The 15,246-nt window shown below is 33.6% G+C and overlaps 1 protein-coding gene across 1 annotated transcript in view; it reads right to left on the bottom strand.

The window, feature by feature from the left end:
* The window catches only part of loaf (low-density lipoprotein receptor domain containing lost and found), a 227,141-nt gene that overhangs the window by 41,323 nt on the left and 170,572 nt on the right, over positions 1 to 15,246 (bottom strand). Inside the window, exon 3 of the mRNA XM_089630968.1 lies at positions 8,521 to 8,665. Within this exon, the coding sequence (XP_089487094.1) occupies positions 8,521 to 8,665 (145 nt within the window). The remainder of the gene's footprint in view (positions 1 to 8,520; positions 8,666 to 15,246) is intronic.

The following is a 15,246-nucleotide window of genomic DNA, read 5'->3' on the forward strand; positions in this document are numbered from 1 at the left end:
AATATATAAGAAGTTATTAAAATTATGTACATTTAGCATCAAAGTGAGTGTTTAATACTTGGTAAGCTAATGAAAAAATATGGTAAAACTGTTGATAAGTATGTACGAGTTACAGTGACAAATGTGTATACATTATTGTTCAGCATTTTAAGTCCTCCATTACAACACAAGCAACATTTTCCGCTTACCGTGGTGGTAGTAGGATATTTTTTTTATATATTTCCGGTTATTTGTAACCCGGGAATGTTTGTATTTCTTTTTAAAAAAAAATATAAATCGCAAATGGGAAAAGGTAAAATGAATAATAACAGTGGAAACAAAAACAACAACTAATAAAATATTTTCCTGTTGCAATTATTCGTAGGTAGGTACTGTCAAAAGTAGGCTTAGACTCTTCGGGGAAATCACTGACGTTGGAATGCAGTTTTTTGCAAGCAATTTTTAAAAATTCAATTTTTAAAATCACAAGCTGATCCAATCTGGGGAAAAACCATTCCTGTATGGATGTTGGATTATCCGAAAATATGTAAAGTTTGACTAGCAAATCCACGCTCCTGGGAAAGCTAGTATCGTGATCAGAATGATATTTTATGTTCAATCGAAATTCGCCCGTCGCCCGCTATGACTCGTATTCGCTTGCCCCTAGCCATCAAGCCCGTATATTGGAAATTGCTGAATTAAATATATGAGCATATACAGCCGGCTATTTTTGAAGAACTTTTCATACATGTGTATAATATAGGTAGGTATATAGTATTCAAAAATACAGAAATGAATATTGGTGGCAATAAGGTGCCACCCCTGGATGAGGGGAAACTAAAGCTACAACATTAGGAACTTTGTTTCCGTGCGAGTTGAATAGATATTTTGTGACAAAAAAATCAATAATTATTTTCAAAAATAATTCAATTCAGTTGGTGATAACAAATTGGTAAGCCTTCGTAGACCTGTTTGATGGATAAATTGAATTAAAATTGGGAGAAAAAGTAAAAAATACAGTGTGTGGCAAGCCTACGCACGACGGAAGTGAAAATTTTAGTATTCTTCTCTCTCTTTTTTCATTTCATATTATTATTATTCAGAATGCTGTACATTATAGTTTTAAAAAGCATAAATTTATTTATAGGCGTGTTGTTAACAAATGAACGTTCAACTAGATTCCTAATATTGACATATTTATAAGTAGCATGTGATAAAAAAAATTAAAAGTTATAAAAATATGGGATTCGAACCCGGGTCCTGCATAACGAGTGTCGAACGCTCTGCCTCTAGACCACGAGGAGAGGTATCTCGCGCGACGAGAACCGCGTATAACGTGTACTCCTCAATTGACTTTTAACGTGTACATTTTCGTTTTCAAACACGGCAAATGAATAATATCACATAACGTCTCGTTAACGCTTAATATAGGGTCGAATAAAAGATATATCGGCAGTGTGAAGTCATATCTGTCGTTTTTAAAAATATTTCCGTATATTTGTCCGTATATTAATTAATAATTGGTGTGTTTTTTACTAAAAAAACTTGTCACGCACGTCTGCGAGAATAATTAGTCGCGTTATCGGCCTTGATTAGTAATTTTAATGATTCAAAATAAAAATAATTAATCAAAATACCGAGCGACTCTACCGGCTCGATTTTTAAGCTATATTTCGACAAAAATATCATATAGGTACCGACCGTTAATTCTAGCCAATTACTCGAGTGAACACCTGCCGGTCTAGAGTCTCACTAAATGGATTTAGACATTTCGGGAGACTATCGGTTAAAATTAACAAATTTATGTAATTTTTAAAAAAATTATTTAAAAAAATGTAGATATTTTCTTACATGTATGCCTGACATAGTCGCAGCACGAGAGCATTTTATCACTTTTCCTCGTATTAAAAAAATCACAAAAAGAAAAAAAAAAATAATTAAAGCGGGGATCGAACCTCGGTTCTTCACGACGACAATCGGACGCTCTGCGTCTAGACCGCGAAGCTGAGTTTGGAGAGTGACCTAAACTAGGTATATAATATTAGCTAGGCTCCTATAGCGAAATGATCACGGTTTTTCGTGACGTTCATGAGTCGGTTTTACTCCGGTCCTCGAAAATGCATAACGCGAGTAAAGAAGTTTCACTTCAACTATTCTGATGTTCACATAGGATTGCTTGATGGATCTAAAAAATGGCTAGTCAATTGTCATAAAGAAAATTTGTGTTGTTATCATCTTTTACCATTTGGCATTAAATATTTATGAATTGTGTCTTATTTGTAAAACGAGTGTCTTCATAAAATAATCTATGAAACACGAATATGGAAGTGATTTTAGGTCTCATTTCAAATCCTTTTATTGGCGTTTTATAAAATTGAGACTTTATGGGATTTAATAAAAATCATCATTATTTAAACATATTTCATAAAAATGGCTCTCAATTTCGGGCCATTACTGGAATTCCCCTTCATTGGTCGTATTATTCAGATTACATGTCAAGATGCAATAAAAGTTGGGGAAGGGTTGAGGATTGCGATATAGAATTTACTAGATTGGTCTATTTTGTCTTCTTTATTTTTGGATGTCCCTTTTTAATATGCGGCGGTGGGTATCTATATAATGGGTTAAAATCTTATACGGAACGTTTGAAATTCTGGAATTCTAAAAAAAAATTGTACCCACAACATTTACCTTGTTAGTGCACCATGCACCACAACTACCGGAGTTTTTTCTTCCTCGGAAGTTGTGGACCTCACAGATTAAAATACTCTTGTACCACCTCATAACTTTACTTATTGTTTAGAAATATGTTTTTGCCTTTTAAATTCTTTGAATCATTTATTAACTAACCTATATTTTTATTACTTTTATTGTTATTTTTTGTTTTATTACTAATATTTTTTGTTTAATTTAAACAAATGTTAAAATATTTTTGTTGTCCTCTCCTAAACACAAGCAGCTGCTTTATTAGGAGAGTGATTGAAATATTTGTGTTTATATTGTTATAAAATTGTAAATCTTGTTTATATGTTTCAATAAAAAAAAAAAAAAAATAAAAAAAAATGTGGACATCACAAATGGGACCCAAGGGATTTTGAATAGCGTGAATGTGGACATATGCAAACTGTTTTTAATTTGGGATGCCAGATTTGGAGAGACTGGTGGAGGGAGATCTGTTTATCTTTCCAGCAGAAAATCTCTCCTGCACACTTACTGCGTGGCGAGCCGAATCATGAGAGACTGGTTGAGGGAGAACTTTTAACTTCTCCAGCCGGACTCTTGACCCGTCGCCTTGCACCGCAGGGAGAGGGATGAATTCAATCGTCCGTCACTCCTGGACAGGATTCTGGACAGTCCTTCAAATTCCTATCCACCTCCATACCCTTTTCGTTCCCAGATCTTCCACGCCTTCATTGCTTTTTAAAAACCCTCCAAACAGCATCCCCTAATACTCCTGTGTGGAGCTAATGTAGAAAAAAACAAATTACATCTTAGACGAATTATACCATGGTACATTTGTTTCGTGACGATGTATTGTTTTGACGCTTTTTCCGCTCCAACCAATAAGGAGTGTGGCTTTGAGTTGACTGAGCTGCCCACGCCTGCGCCTTAACGAAACCAGGATCGAATGACAGTTAACGACTTTTACCGTGTACCGGACCGATGTGTGCAATCCTCTCCGGGTGCATGTGAATTCCTCCACCACCGAGCGCTCACCGAAAACCGTAAGTTTACATTGCGAGTATCTTTCTTTTTGGTGTGCAATCTAAGCGTTAATTCACATCGGCACACACCTGCCGAGATTATTCTAATTATAACCTCACCCATGTGTTGATGGTCTACGCGGCTATCGCACAACATTAGTTTCTAGGAGGTTGGTCTATGCTGAACCAAGTCACTCTCGATGCCGTCGACTGACTAGATAAACACAGCATCCAACTTTGATGTCCACCAACTTTTTCTCCCATTCGAAGAAAAAGAAGATTCGTGACTGAAAGTTTCGATATACTCTGTAAGTAAAGCAAAAAGAGTAGTTTCTTGTGACATCAATCGTAAATTGAATAAAATGTTTTCGATAAAATATAAATAAGACACTGCATGAACGTCTACTTCGCTCTTTCAAATGCGGTATTTTTCGGTGCGGAAAAGGCCAATCTTGAGTATTCTTATTCAATGGCTGAGGAAGGAAAAATTCAAACCATTTTAATTTTAACCCTGTTTCGGTCGTTTGTCAAACGAACGACTAACCAAAACCGGCGAAATGAACCCATAATTACGACGGGGCTTTAACTGGCGGTAAATTTGAACTTTTAAAAATTGAACTAATATTCTATAATCTGATATTCAAAAGTAAAATGTCAGGATACATAGATATTTTAAAGACTTGAGTTGATACGTTGATAGCATGGTTTAAAAAATCTATTTTCCTAAATTGAAAATGTTTATGATAGAACTTACAATTTATTTACAATAGTGGCACCTGATGATAAATTGAAAATGTTTATGATAGAACTTAAATGCTGTGACAATAGTGCATCTGACGATTAATTTAAGAGTGTTTTTAGAGGACGATCCTTCGTCGAGTTGAAGGGGTTTACAAATGAACATATTACCACCGCGCAAGACAAACTAACTGCTCTTAGAATTATATGCATGGAGAGTGATAAATTACCATAATTATTCTTCCAGGTTATAAAATAATTAATATAATTATAGAATTAAAAACCAACAAAGACGGTAATTAAATTTGATATTTTTATGCTTTGTTTAAATAAGATATTTTTTTATCTAAAACTGATAAAGATTGGGTTGAATAGGTCCACTTTGGGGAGTTTGGGTAGTGGTGTATTTTTTTAGTTTTCTTTACCCATCTTACTAAAAAAAGTAGGTTCTGAGGAGGGTATATTAGCAAATTATATAAAAACATGAGGTAAAAGGTTTCTATTCCTGTCGTAAGCCATCAGCAAATCTGATAGTATTAATACTCTTGCGTCTGGACGATGTAGGCCCTCTGATTGGTCAAATTTAAATTGTCTGTTTCGGTTAAATTTCGCTAACTTGAAAATTAAGACACGATTTCATTCTAAAATAGGATCGCCTCATAATAATACGAGATTTCTTCAAAAGCATCGTTTCTGCTCATATAATTTTTGGATAATATCGAAGAAAATATGTTTTAGAAAGTTCATAATCCATTGGATTAATTACATTCCAATGAAATTATCCACAGTTACGTGATTATGTTTGACGTTTATAAAAAAATCACGCGTTCCTTCAATGGCCGATACGCGGCTATAGATGGTCGACAGAGCGCACCTCTGGCGGTTTAAAAATGAACCAAATGATGGCGCGAATATTTAAATATGCAGCTCACAATATTTGACTACTTACGATCAACAAGCGTTTACTAAGAAGATTTCTTCTGGAAGCTTATCACTTTGTAATGGCATTTTTCATTATTATTTATATTTTTGTGTTTATTAATTATAACTGATTTTATATTGATGTTTTCTAATTTCTAAAAATTCAAAATTATTTATTTGCAGTGCTTTATATCCTGAGTGAAGTATTTTAAGACCTGAATTTTTTATCGAAAGTGTGATCATTATTCAAAAGATGATTTGCAAACTCAGATTCACTATTTCCATTTAGAGCCCTGCGATATTCTTTAGTTCTGACTTCAAAGTTTCTATTGGTTCTACCTTTGTAAAAGAAATTACAATCATCCCAATTGAGTTTTTAAACTCCTGATTTTTTTGTTTGAATTTTGCTATCTTTATTATTAAGAATATATTTCTTCATTGTTATTAGTGTAAAACGCCAGTTGAATAGTACCAGGATTGTTTTTATATATAATTTTAGAAGTATCGTTATCCACAAAAAGAATTCTACGCCATTGTTTATTTCTATCTTTAGAAAGACCGTTTGAAGAGAATATGTTTATTTTTTTTATTTAGTATTTCAACTATCAATTTATTAGAATAACCGTTATTAAATGCTATTTGTCTTATGAATATATTGTTTTATGGTTATATGCTATTTGTTTTTTTCAGGTCTTAAAATACTTCACTTTAAATAATTTTGAAATTTTAGAAATGAGGAAACATGTTAATATAAAAGCAGATTTAATTAACAAGAATTTTTTTATAAACTCTCTTTTAAATATTTTCCCACTCAACTGGTCTTTCCCGTCTAACGATATTGTAATTCCTAATTATTATAAACCCAGCCTACTCTTTCCCCTCCCCCCTTCTTCCACTTCTTCTTTCCAAATTGCAATCTATATTTAATTTTTGACTTCGGTGTATACACAATAAAATGTAAACATTATATTTATTCATTTATTGGACAATTTGCATAGCGCCGCTATTGTGAGATATCACCTCAGGGGCGCTATATTGTAATATTCTACCTTTATATATAGATTTTTACTCTCCTGATGATGTTGTATATATAATCTAACTTTAAACTTTATTAGATACAGTAACAGTTGTAGGTAAAGAATTACCACCAGTTGGAGTAAAATTAACACCTTTTAATTAAACCGACTGCTAATCTCATCGCACAATTCCCCTCCTTTTATTCATAAACACGGGTACAATTAATCAATATGTAAAAATCTATTATTTAAGTCAACTTTGTTATAACTATCTTTAATTGTGACAAACTAAACGATATTGATTCAACTTATAGACATTGACGGTTGTAACACATATTTAAGCACTGCAAGTCTCCTATGAGCTAATTATATTAGGTACCTAAGATAACAGTTAATATCAGTTGTAGACATGTAGTCAATAATAGTGTTTAATTTGAAATAATCCATCACAAATACGTAAAATTTCATTTATTCAAACAACTGTCATTCTTATTATGCGTAAATTTAGCAGGTTATTATTAATTAACTTTTTCCTGTTCCGTGTTTTAACAATATATATACTCACCCTCTCTCTGTGAATGTCCTAATATCTATCTATTAAATGTAACTGTTGTTAATATCACTTAAAATGGGCGAAGCCCAACGAAGAGCCGCCTGCAGGGCCTAGCAGAAAAAAACCCGCTGAGCGGGTTTTCAACTGCTAGTGATACAATAATATTTTATTATTATTATCATTATTATATAAATAAACAAAATTAAATGTTCGTTTGTTCAAAATCTTAAAACTCCGAAAATTCTTTACCGATTGCTTTGAAATTTTGAATATGCGTGTGCTATATGCCCTTTTTTAAAAAAGCTCCATCTGTTGGACTTAAAAGCAACACGCGCTATTATTTCCCTATCTGAGTTTTAGTATCATGTAAAAAATAGTTCTTCATTATTAAAGACAATATTAGCGATTTCTAAACGAAAATCTGAAACAGAAAAATCAGAAAAGGATACGGTCACATCTAGGACTTGAACCCAGGACCCTTGCCTTGCCGGGGCACCGCTAAACCACTGAGCTAATGGGACCCTATCCCCTTCGGTCACTTTTAACTGTATCATACTTCGAATAAGAACTACCAACAATGTCTTCATTTTTTTGTCTTCAATAATTAAATATTACAATTTGAGGTTTTACTCATTAAAGTTATTCCAAAAAATAAATTGTTTTTCGTAAATTTAAGGTTAACCGCGCTTCTTGAAGATGTCATCGCAGTCGATAATTTTTTTTTTCTCAGATATTATAGGGTCAATGATTAAAGGGATTTTGAAACTTAAAAAGCTCTTTTATCTTCACACTTTTGATCTTTATAATGTGTAATAAACATGGTACGAAGAGAAAGCAAATAGTCGCGTGGATTATTTAGAAGAATTGCAAGATGTTATTAATATGACATTAATTAGGTTCTAAATGAAACAACGTGCTTGGTTAGGCTGACAAAACGGAAGAGAGTTTATTACTACATTATATTATCGTAGACAAGTAAAGTTTTTATAAGTACCTAAAGACATTGTATTTTGAGGATATTATAACAAGATATTGGTGATGACACAAGATATTGGTGATGAGGAATAACTCTCTTTGCGCGTATACTTAGTATTACTTATATTTTCGTATTAAAACTTCCTAGCCAATTTTTTTATTTATCTTAAACACTTTTAAAATAAATAATTATTCGTATCGAAAATGAACATTATTGGAATCTAATCTATTTTCTGCAATAAGGACATGTTCTCTCATTTAAAAATAAAAATAAGACATTTAACAATTTTATAGTCATAGCCACATAAATAAAGAACAATATAAAGTTATTTTGATGTACCTAAAATTGGCTTTATTACAGCCTTGTCCTCAATCCAAATCTATAAGATTGCACTTATCACTCAAGATTATCCTCATCTGCATATATACTCCAATTTCCCGCTATTTTTATAGCTTCCAGACTATCAAAGGTAAATCTATACGAACTCTAATATTCTGAGAAAGAAACCGAGTGAGATACAAAATGGAGAAATGGCACACTGATGAAAGATGAATTCAAAACAATAAAGAATTTTATTGCTGTTTTCCCTGGGAAAAGACAGATAAGAAACAGTGAAAGGGGTGACGTTCTTACTTGGATCCTTGACTGCCGTAATGACTAACTTGAATCCGTTGGACTCCGTGCCCCAGCCATCCGTGACGTACTTCAGCGTCACGAAGTTGGTCCTCGTGAAGATGGCACCCACGGACTGCTTGGTGTTGCGGCAGGACAGGTCAGCCTAAAAAAAGGTTAATCATTTAATAAGGACCTTTATATCCTGTTTATTTCTGGTAACAAGCCAATGGAACCATGTCTACCCATATTTAGGTCTCATTGCTCTAGGCACCTGTAGGCTTCAAACCATGGCTGCCCACTTGTATTTATTTATTAACGTCTCTTTTTAGGGGATTTTACAAATGAATAGTAATCCTAATCACATACAGTTAATACTCACATAGTTAATTATTAAACACAATATTTTGTATTTGTTTAGTGAATTGAAAATTTAACCAACTCTGTATAATTATCGCTAATTCGATAATAATTATTTCCTTCCATCAGTATTCTAGGTAGAGTGGAATATATACAGTAGTTAGTTCCAGAATTACTGCACTTATCTAGAAATCTGGGCTATCAAATGCATAATTTAAACCATATAGAAATAAAAAAAGTCAGTGGAATTCCTTCAGACAATTTAAGCATTTTCAATTAATTTAAAAAGTTCTATTTTAAAACACCTATTTTAAAACAAAGAAAACGTAAGAATTTATTTTGTATTCTTTCAAAAGTTTGTATATAATCTGGGCTTCAGACGGGAAAATTGTACTCAAGACTTCTAGCACAGTTTTTGCCAAATTATTTTATATATGTATGAAACCTAAAAATATGTTATAAATTTGACTTTAAAATACAGTTAACACTTTATATAATTCCATATTAATATTCGGAGGTATGAGATACCAAACGCCCAGAAACAATAAAAAATACTTGGACAATAATTACTAGTACAGTAAGGCCGGTAACGCACTAGACAGACTAGATTTGGAGGAGCCAAAGCTTGTGTACTGACTACTTTAACAAGATTTAGTATATGTATTGCTTCTGGGGGCTTATACCATATAATTATTTCCTTATCGCTCCCTGAACCCCATCTGCGCCTCATTCTCCCTAATGCCGTATTATTAGTCCTGGATATGCGTGTGGGTTCGCTTAGCAAAAAGCCTAACGAATCCTAGTAAGACTCGGGACGGGACCGCAATGAAACCTGCTGTACACCATATTGTATAGCATACTGTATAGCAGTAGCTAGGGGACGCAAAATTACCGGTAAGTTGCGTTACCGAGAAATCGGTATAAACACTATGAGTAAATACAGGTTTATTACTGTTTATAATAGTTTCAAAATATTACGATAATGGCATTTAAGTATACAAAAACGATTTAACAAACAAAAAAACAAAGCCCTTAAAATCACTTGGGTCACGTAGTGTCTACTAGATTATCTGTCACCAAATGACACATTCTTATAAAACTCGGTCTGTCTCATTTCTATAATAATGGTTAGAAATCCTCATAGTTTAAACATAGTTAGGAAGAAAGAATACGAAGTTTTCTCTTTGTATTTAAAAGTTTACCATAAGTAGCGCTTTATAACGTGAAATTCTATCAAATAGAAAACAGCCAAATAGTTGAAAGTTAAAAAATATGAAATTTATTTAAAATTGAATGGCAATAGCGAAGAGAGGGGGATTCCGATCTGGATCCAAACAAGGCTAAAGCCATTTCAAGCAAAACGTATCGAGTCTTAATTGTGGGTTTGTCCTACCATTTTGATACTGAGAGTATCTACGAGCCTTAGTTATCATTTTACGCAATTTGTATAAATGCGCTTTCAGAAACAAAATAAAATTAACTAGAAAAAAGCATATAATAACTAATAAGTATGATCTTTTTGAGTAGATGTAATAAATTAGGCAGATTGCTAAAGCTGAAGAAAAAACCCTCATTCTGAACTAGTTAACTGAATTGTTGAATGATAATTAAATTCTCTAATATAACATTAAAATATATATTTTCACACAGTGAGGCTATGATAGTCAAAAATGTTTTTCTTGTTCTTTTCACGGTAACACGGCGACAAACCTCTAAAAGTCGACGGGTGTGACGTCATGATTCGATTGACTAATTACGGACCGTTTTCTGCAAGCCGTTTTTGAAATCAATAATTATAAATGAAAATATTAAGAATATAAATTTCTAGTACGATAATCATAATCGGAAAAATGAACTTTAAATTTTTAACATATTGCTAACGGTATCCCTAGTTTGTGAATATACCCCATTGGTATATGTTATGAGGCTGAAGTTATTAGGAAAAGGAAGAAGATGAGGGAGAGGAAGATGGTGAAGTACCTGGATATTTAGACTTTTAACTTAAATACCGTTACCTGTAAACCGGTTAAGCGAAACGGTAATGCTTACCCTGATCATGATGGAATGCGGGAGGACTGTATATTTAATTAAAGATTCCACCTGCGCCCAGTGTGAATAATAATATACAGATTTTTCAAAGCTCTGTTACGTATTTTATCTGAACACAATTTCCATTAAAAATAAGGGATAATCCTAAAAGAAAATAATTCAAATTCAACGATAATCTTTTGTGTATTTTTTGGCGAATCTTTGACATGAACTGTTCGTTCAATTCAGATCAATGATAGCTTTTATCACTTTCCGGCTTCACTTATGATTTACATATTTTCAGTTTTGTACATATTTTTTTTCTCGTGTTTCACAATCAATTTGTATTGTCTCCGTGGTCTAAAGGTACCCTACCTTTTCCAATTATCTTTTTAGAAATCCTTTTTAAATTCTAAAAATAATTTTTGTACAAATTTCTCGAAACTCCTTATCTTAAGATAAATGACTGAATGTTTATAAAAATACTGTGAATTTTCATGACTCCAGAGCTCACCGTATTTTTAGTACGTATAATACATTACTTTATATTGATTAACTAGATTAAAGGTAGGTGTTATTAATGAAAATAACATTTAAAGGTATTATGGTTTCGTAGTTTACGTTTTTATCATATTAATTATAAATGAAAATAAAAATAAAACGACTGTAATTTAAAATAATAAATTTTAACATATTAGTAGAATGTTAAAAATGACTCCCTAAAAACTGCATTATTACGGGACTTTAGTATAATTATGCAACATTAAATAAATCACACAGAAACACACTACCAAAACTGAAATGATACAAACACGTTAACTGTGTCGAAGAAAATTGGCACTTCTCTCCAAGCTATTATTATTATCTTTTGTATAAGTTTTTTTTCGTGAAAACTATTACAAAGCACAGTTGATATTGTATAAACACACTTGTAAAATACATTTTTTTTCTTATTAAATGAATATAAAACATGGAAAAATGTTGCGTCTTTGTTTATTTTTTGACAATTTTACAGATATTTCGAAGCTCTTGAGATCAATTATTTAATTATTAAAATTATATGAAACATATACTTGGTGTGTATATTTAGTAATTACCGGGTGACGTGTGTAATGTAAAGGTATGTGCGTATGTGTGAGTGTGTGTGTATATTTATGCGCATCGGGCAGTTTATATCATTGAGATGGTGCTCCTTTTAAATATGGGCAATGAACCCGAAAAATGTCAGTAGTACGATTATTGAAGGTTTAAAGAGGACGGTTAATTGGCGAATAAGGTGCTGTATTTGTTTGTAACTAAGCGTGTTGAATAGTTTTGTAAGTCGTGTACGTCTCAAAGGTGCGTTAAAATTAAACAGGGACAGAAGTTCGATACAGTCGATGTTATACTTTAAATTCTTTGTATGGATGTTAAATTAGTTATTGCTCGCTTTTTTTGCAAAGATTGAAATATAGATTCAAAGTTATTAATGAATTTGGAGGTGAAATATTTTATATATTTGTTTTGAGTTCGTTCTGTGCTACCGATGGGCAGTTTAGGCTGGCCGCATACATACGTTTTCCGTATTCGATTTCCGAATTCGTTTTCCGTATTCGGAATTCCGTGAGACTAGCGCAAACGTTCGTTTTTCTTCATTCGGAATGTATAAACGTCAGTACCAGTGTTGCCAACAAGGGCGATATATCGCCATTTAGGCTACTCAGAGCGAGAATTGGCGCCGAAAAAATCTAAAAGGCGACTGGTCGCCAATTAAGCTACTTCAAAAACCAATTTTAAACATGTCCCGAAATTCTCTAGCCACCCCCCCCCCCATGAAATTTATTTTTCGCCACCCCCCCCCCCCCCACGAAATTTTTATTTTCACGTAAAAACATCAATTTTAAACATGTCCCACCTATCAGCAAATTCGGCTACTTTACGCTACCTTATGTATGAGAAACGGCGATATTAGGTCAAGATCCGTTGGCAACACTGAATTACTGAACAGAAATTTCCGAACGTTTGAGTCGGCACAAACAAACTGTATGCAATAGCTGCGTTCCGCATGACGTCATTAGGTTTTTTCCATTCGGTTTCTCCGAACGCGCCGGCTCGCATTCGGAACGTGCGTAAGGAATTTGTTCCGTTTGGAACTAAAACGAACGTGTGCGGCAGTTAATGTATTTTCTACTGATTCCGTGCATTCGGATGTCCGAATACGGAAAACGAATTCGGAAATCGAATACGGAAAACGTATGTATGCGGCCAGCCTTATATTGCGGATTCCAAATTGGCCAAGTATATTTCAGTGTAGGTGCTTATGACTAATATGAAATAAAGTACGATTGGACGCGGGTTACTGAACACTTTACTTAGATAAATGTAGGACAAAAGCAAATATTTTATGCAACCTATGAACGATCGATTCAATGTGTTTTATCGAGTTTGCTATCAAGATAAATGCAAAGATCTTTACATTCCGTTTTAGAGATGATGGGTTTGTTGATGAGTGAAAAAGAGTGCTGTTGAATATCACAATGTAATATTGAAGTGAAACTTCTTTAGGCGCGTAATGGATTTTCGGGGACGGAGTAAAACCGAGTCAGGATCGACACGAAAATGCGGGTACCCCCACCACCGCTCACCGTTTACTGTCCCTCTCTCACCATATGCGCTTGTTGAGGTGGGGGAGCCGCTCACGAACGTTTTGCTTTGAGTTACGAGCGAGATACGAGTTCGGTTTAGCAGGTCGGCCGGTAGCGCACTTGCGCGGCCACGCCCACCACGGCCAGTGAATCAGTTAGCAGCGTGCTCCCGCTGTGATAAGTTGTGTTCGCGTTTTGTGTTGCGTTTACATTTACATTTATAGTTGTAGTTCATTTAATTAATTCATTTAATTTTTGATGAAATGAAAATAGAGAGAGAGGAATACTAGAAGTTTCACTTCTGTCTTGCGTAGGCTTGACACACCCACTTTTTATAAACAGTTAACTTTGCAATTTTTGAAAAAGCCTTTCTAGGTCACTTTTCAACGCTTCAGTCTGATAGATCTACCAAGAAACAATGTAAGGCATCAAATAGGAGGAGTAGGTCTAATTTTATTATAATATGAATAAGTTCTATAAAATCTTTTCAGCTCCAAAAATACCACCTAGAACTTTGTAACGTCTTAAAACGTATAGTCTTAATAGCCTCCGTATCTCAAATAAAAGTTTGCAAAAATATAATTAGATAACCTTAAAAGCATCCTGTTTTAAAAAGGCTTTGAATGATATGCATAAAAACCTTATTTGTACGAAACGGATTGTAACTTAAAAAGTTGGAAAGTTTAGGCAAAAAGTTTAGCCATTCAGCTCGTTTCAGAGTTGAATTAAAGCATTAGAAGCAGAAAATGTTAAACCAGACAAACTGTTACGTCAACCTTTCATTTTGCTACTAGGTACTATTCACACAAAGGATGTACATTGGTAATGGGTAGGGCTCACTAGGGAATAGCATGTTTTTCTTGAAATAGATCCTCGGTAAGTTGGGTCAGATACAACATGGGTTTTATCTTAAGAAATAATTAATTGAGATGGATTGAAACATCTTATTTTCAATAAAGAAAACAATGTGATGATGATATTTAAGTTAATAAATGCATTCATATTAACATGTAGAGCCACAGTAACGTAGATCTATGAGCCTTGTTAAGGCTGTACAACAACTAATTATTAATGTAATATGTATCAATAAATCTACATACCCATCAGCAACATTGTAAAAAAAAAAATAATTTCCAAAAATTTAATATATATATATATAAAAATCCATAATTTTTTTTAAACTAAAATATAAAACTAAGAACTTTCTAATAAAAAAATCACAATAATTATTATATATACGAAGAAACTAAACATTAATAGTCTGCCCGAAAGAATAAAATAAAAATAATAAGTCAATTTGGGAGGCGGGTATGGGTACCATTTATTGGATAGCCAAATTCCCTGCCATAGGTTAAGTCCCCGAGTGGTTCGCTACGTTTGGTGACTTAGCAGGGGTGTCCTGGTTCATGGGGTGAGGTTTGTCTAGGTCTTGGCGGTGGATGCGTTAGCACACCTACTGCGTGGCAGGCCGAATCATCAGCTGAATCTGGTTGAGTAGGAACTTTTGACTTCTTCAGCAGGACTCTCGACCCATCGCCTTAAACCGCAGTGGGAGGGATGGATTCATACGCCCGTCACTCCTGGACACATTGACCCCTTATCACATACCCACCCTTCATACCTTTATCCTTTCCAGAACTTCCTACCATTCCTTTCCTAAAAAAAAAACACTCTACACAGCATCCCAAAGATGACATAAGTCCTTAGGGAATTTTTTTTCCTCAGGGCCCCCTAT

The sequence above is a fragment of the Hesperophylax consimilis genome, chromosome 4, assembly GCF_061612785.1.
Source record: "Hesperophylax consimilis isolate HC1 chromosome 4, BYU_Hcon_1.0, whole genome shotgun sequence".
NCBI classification, from domain to species: domain Eukaryota; kingdom Metazoa; phylum Arthropoda; class Insecta; order Trichoptera; family Limnephilidae; genus Hesperophylax; species Hesperophylax consimilis.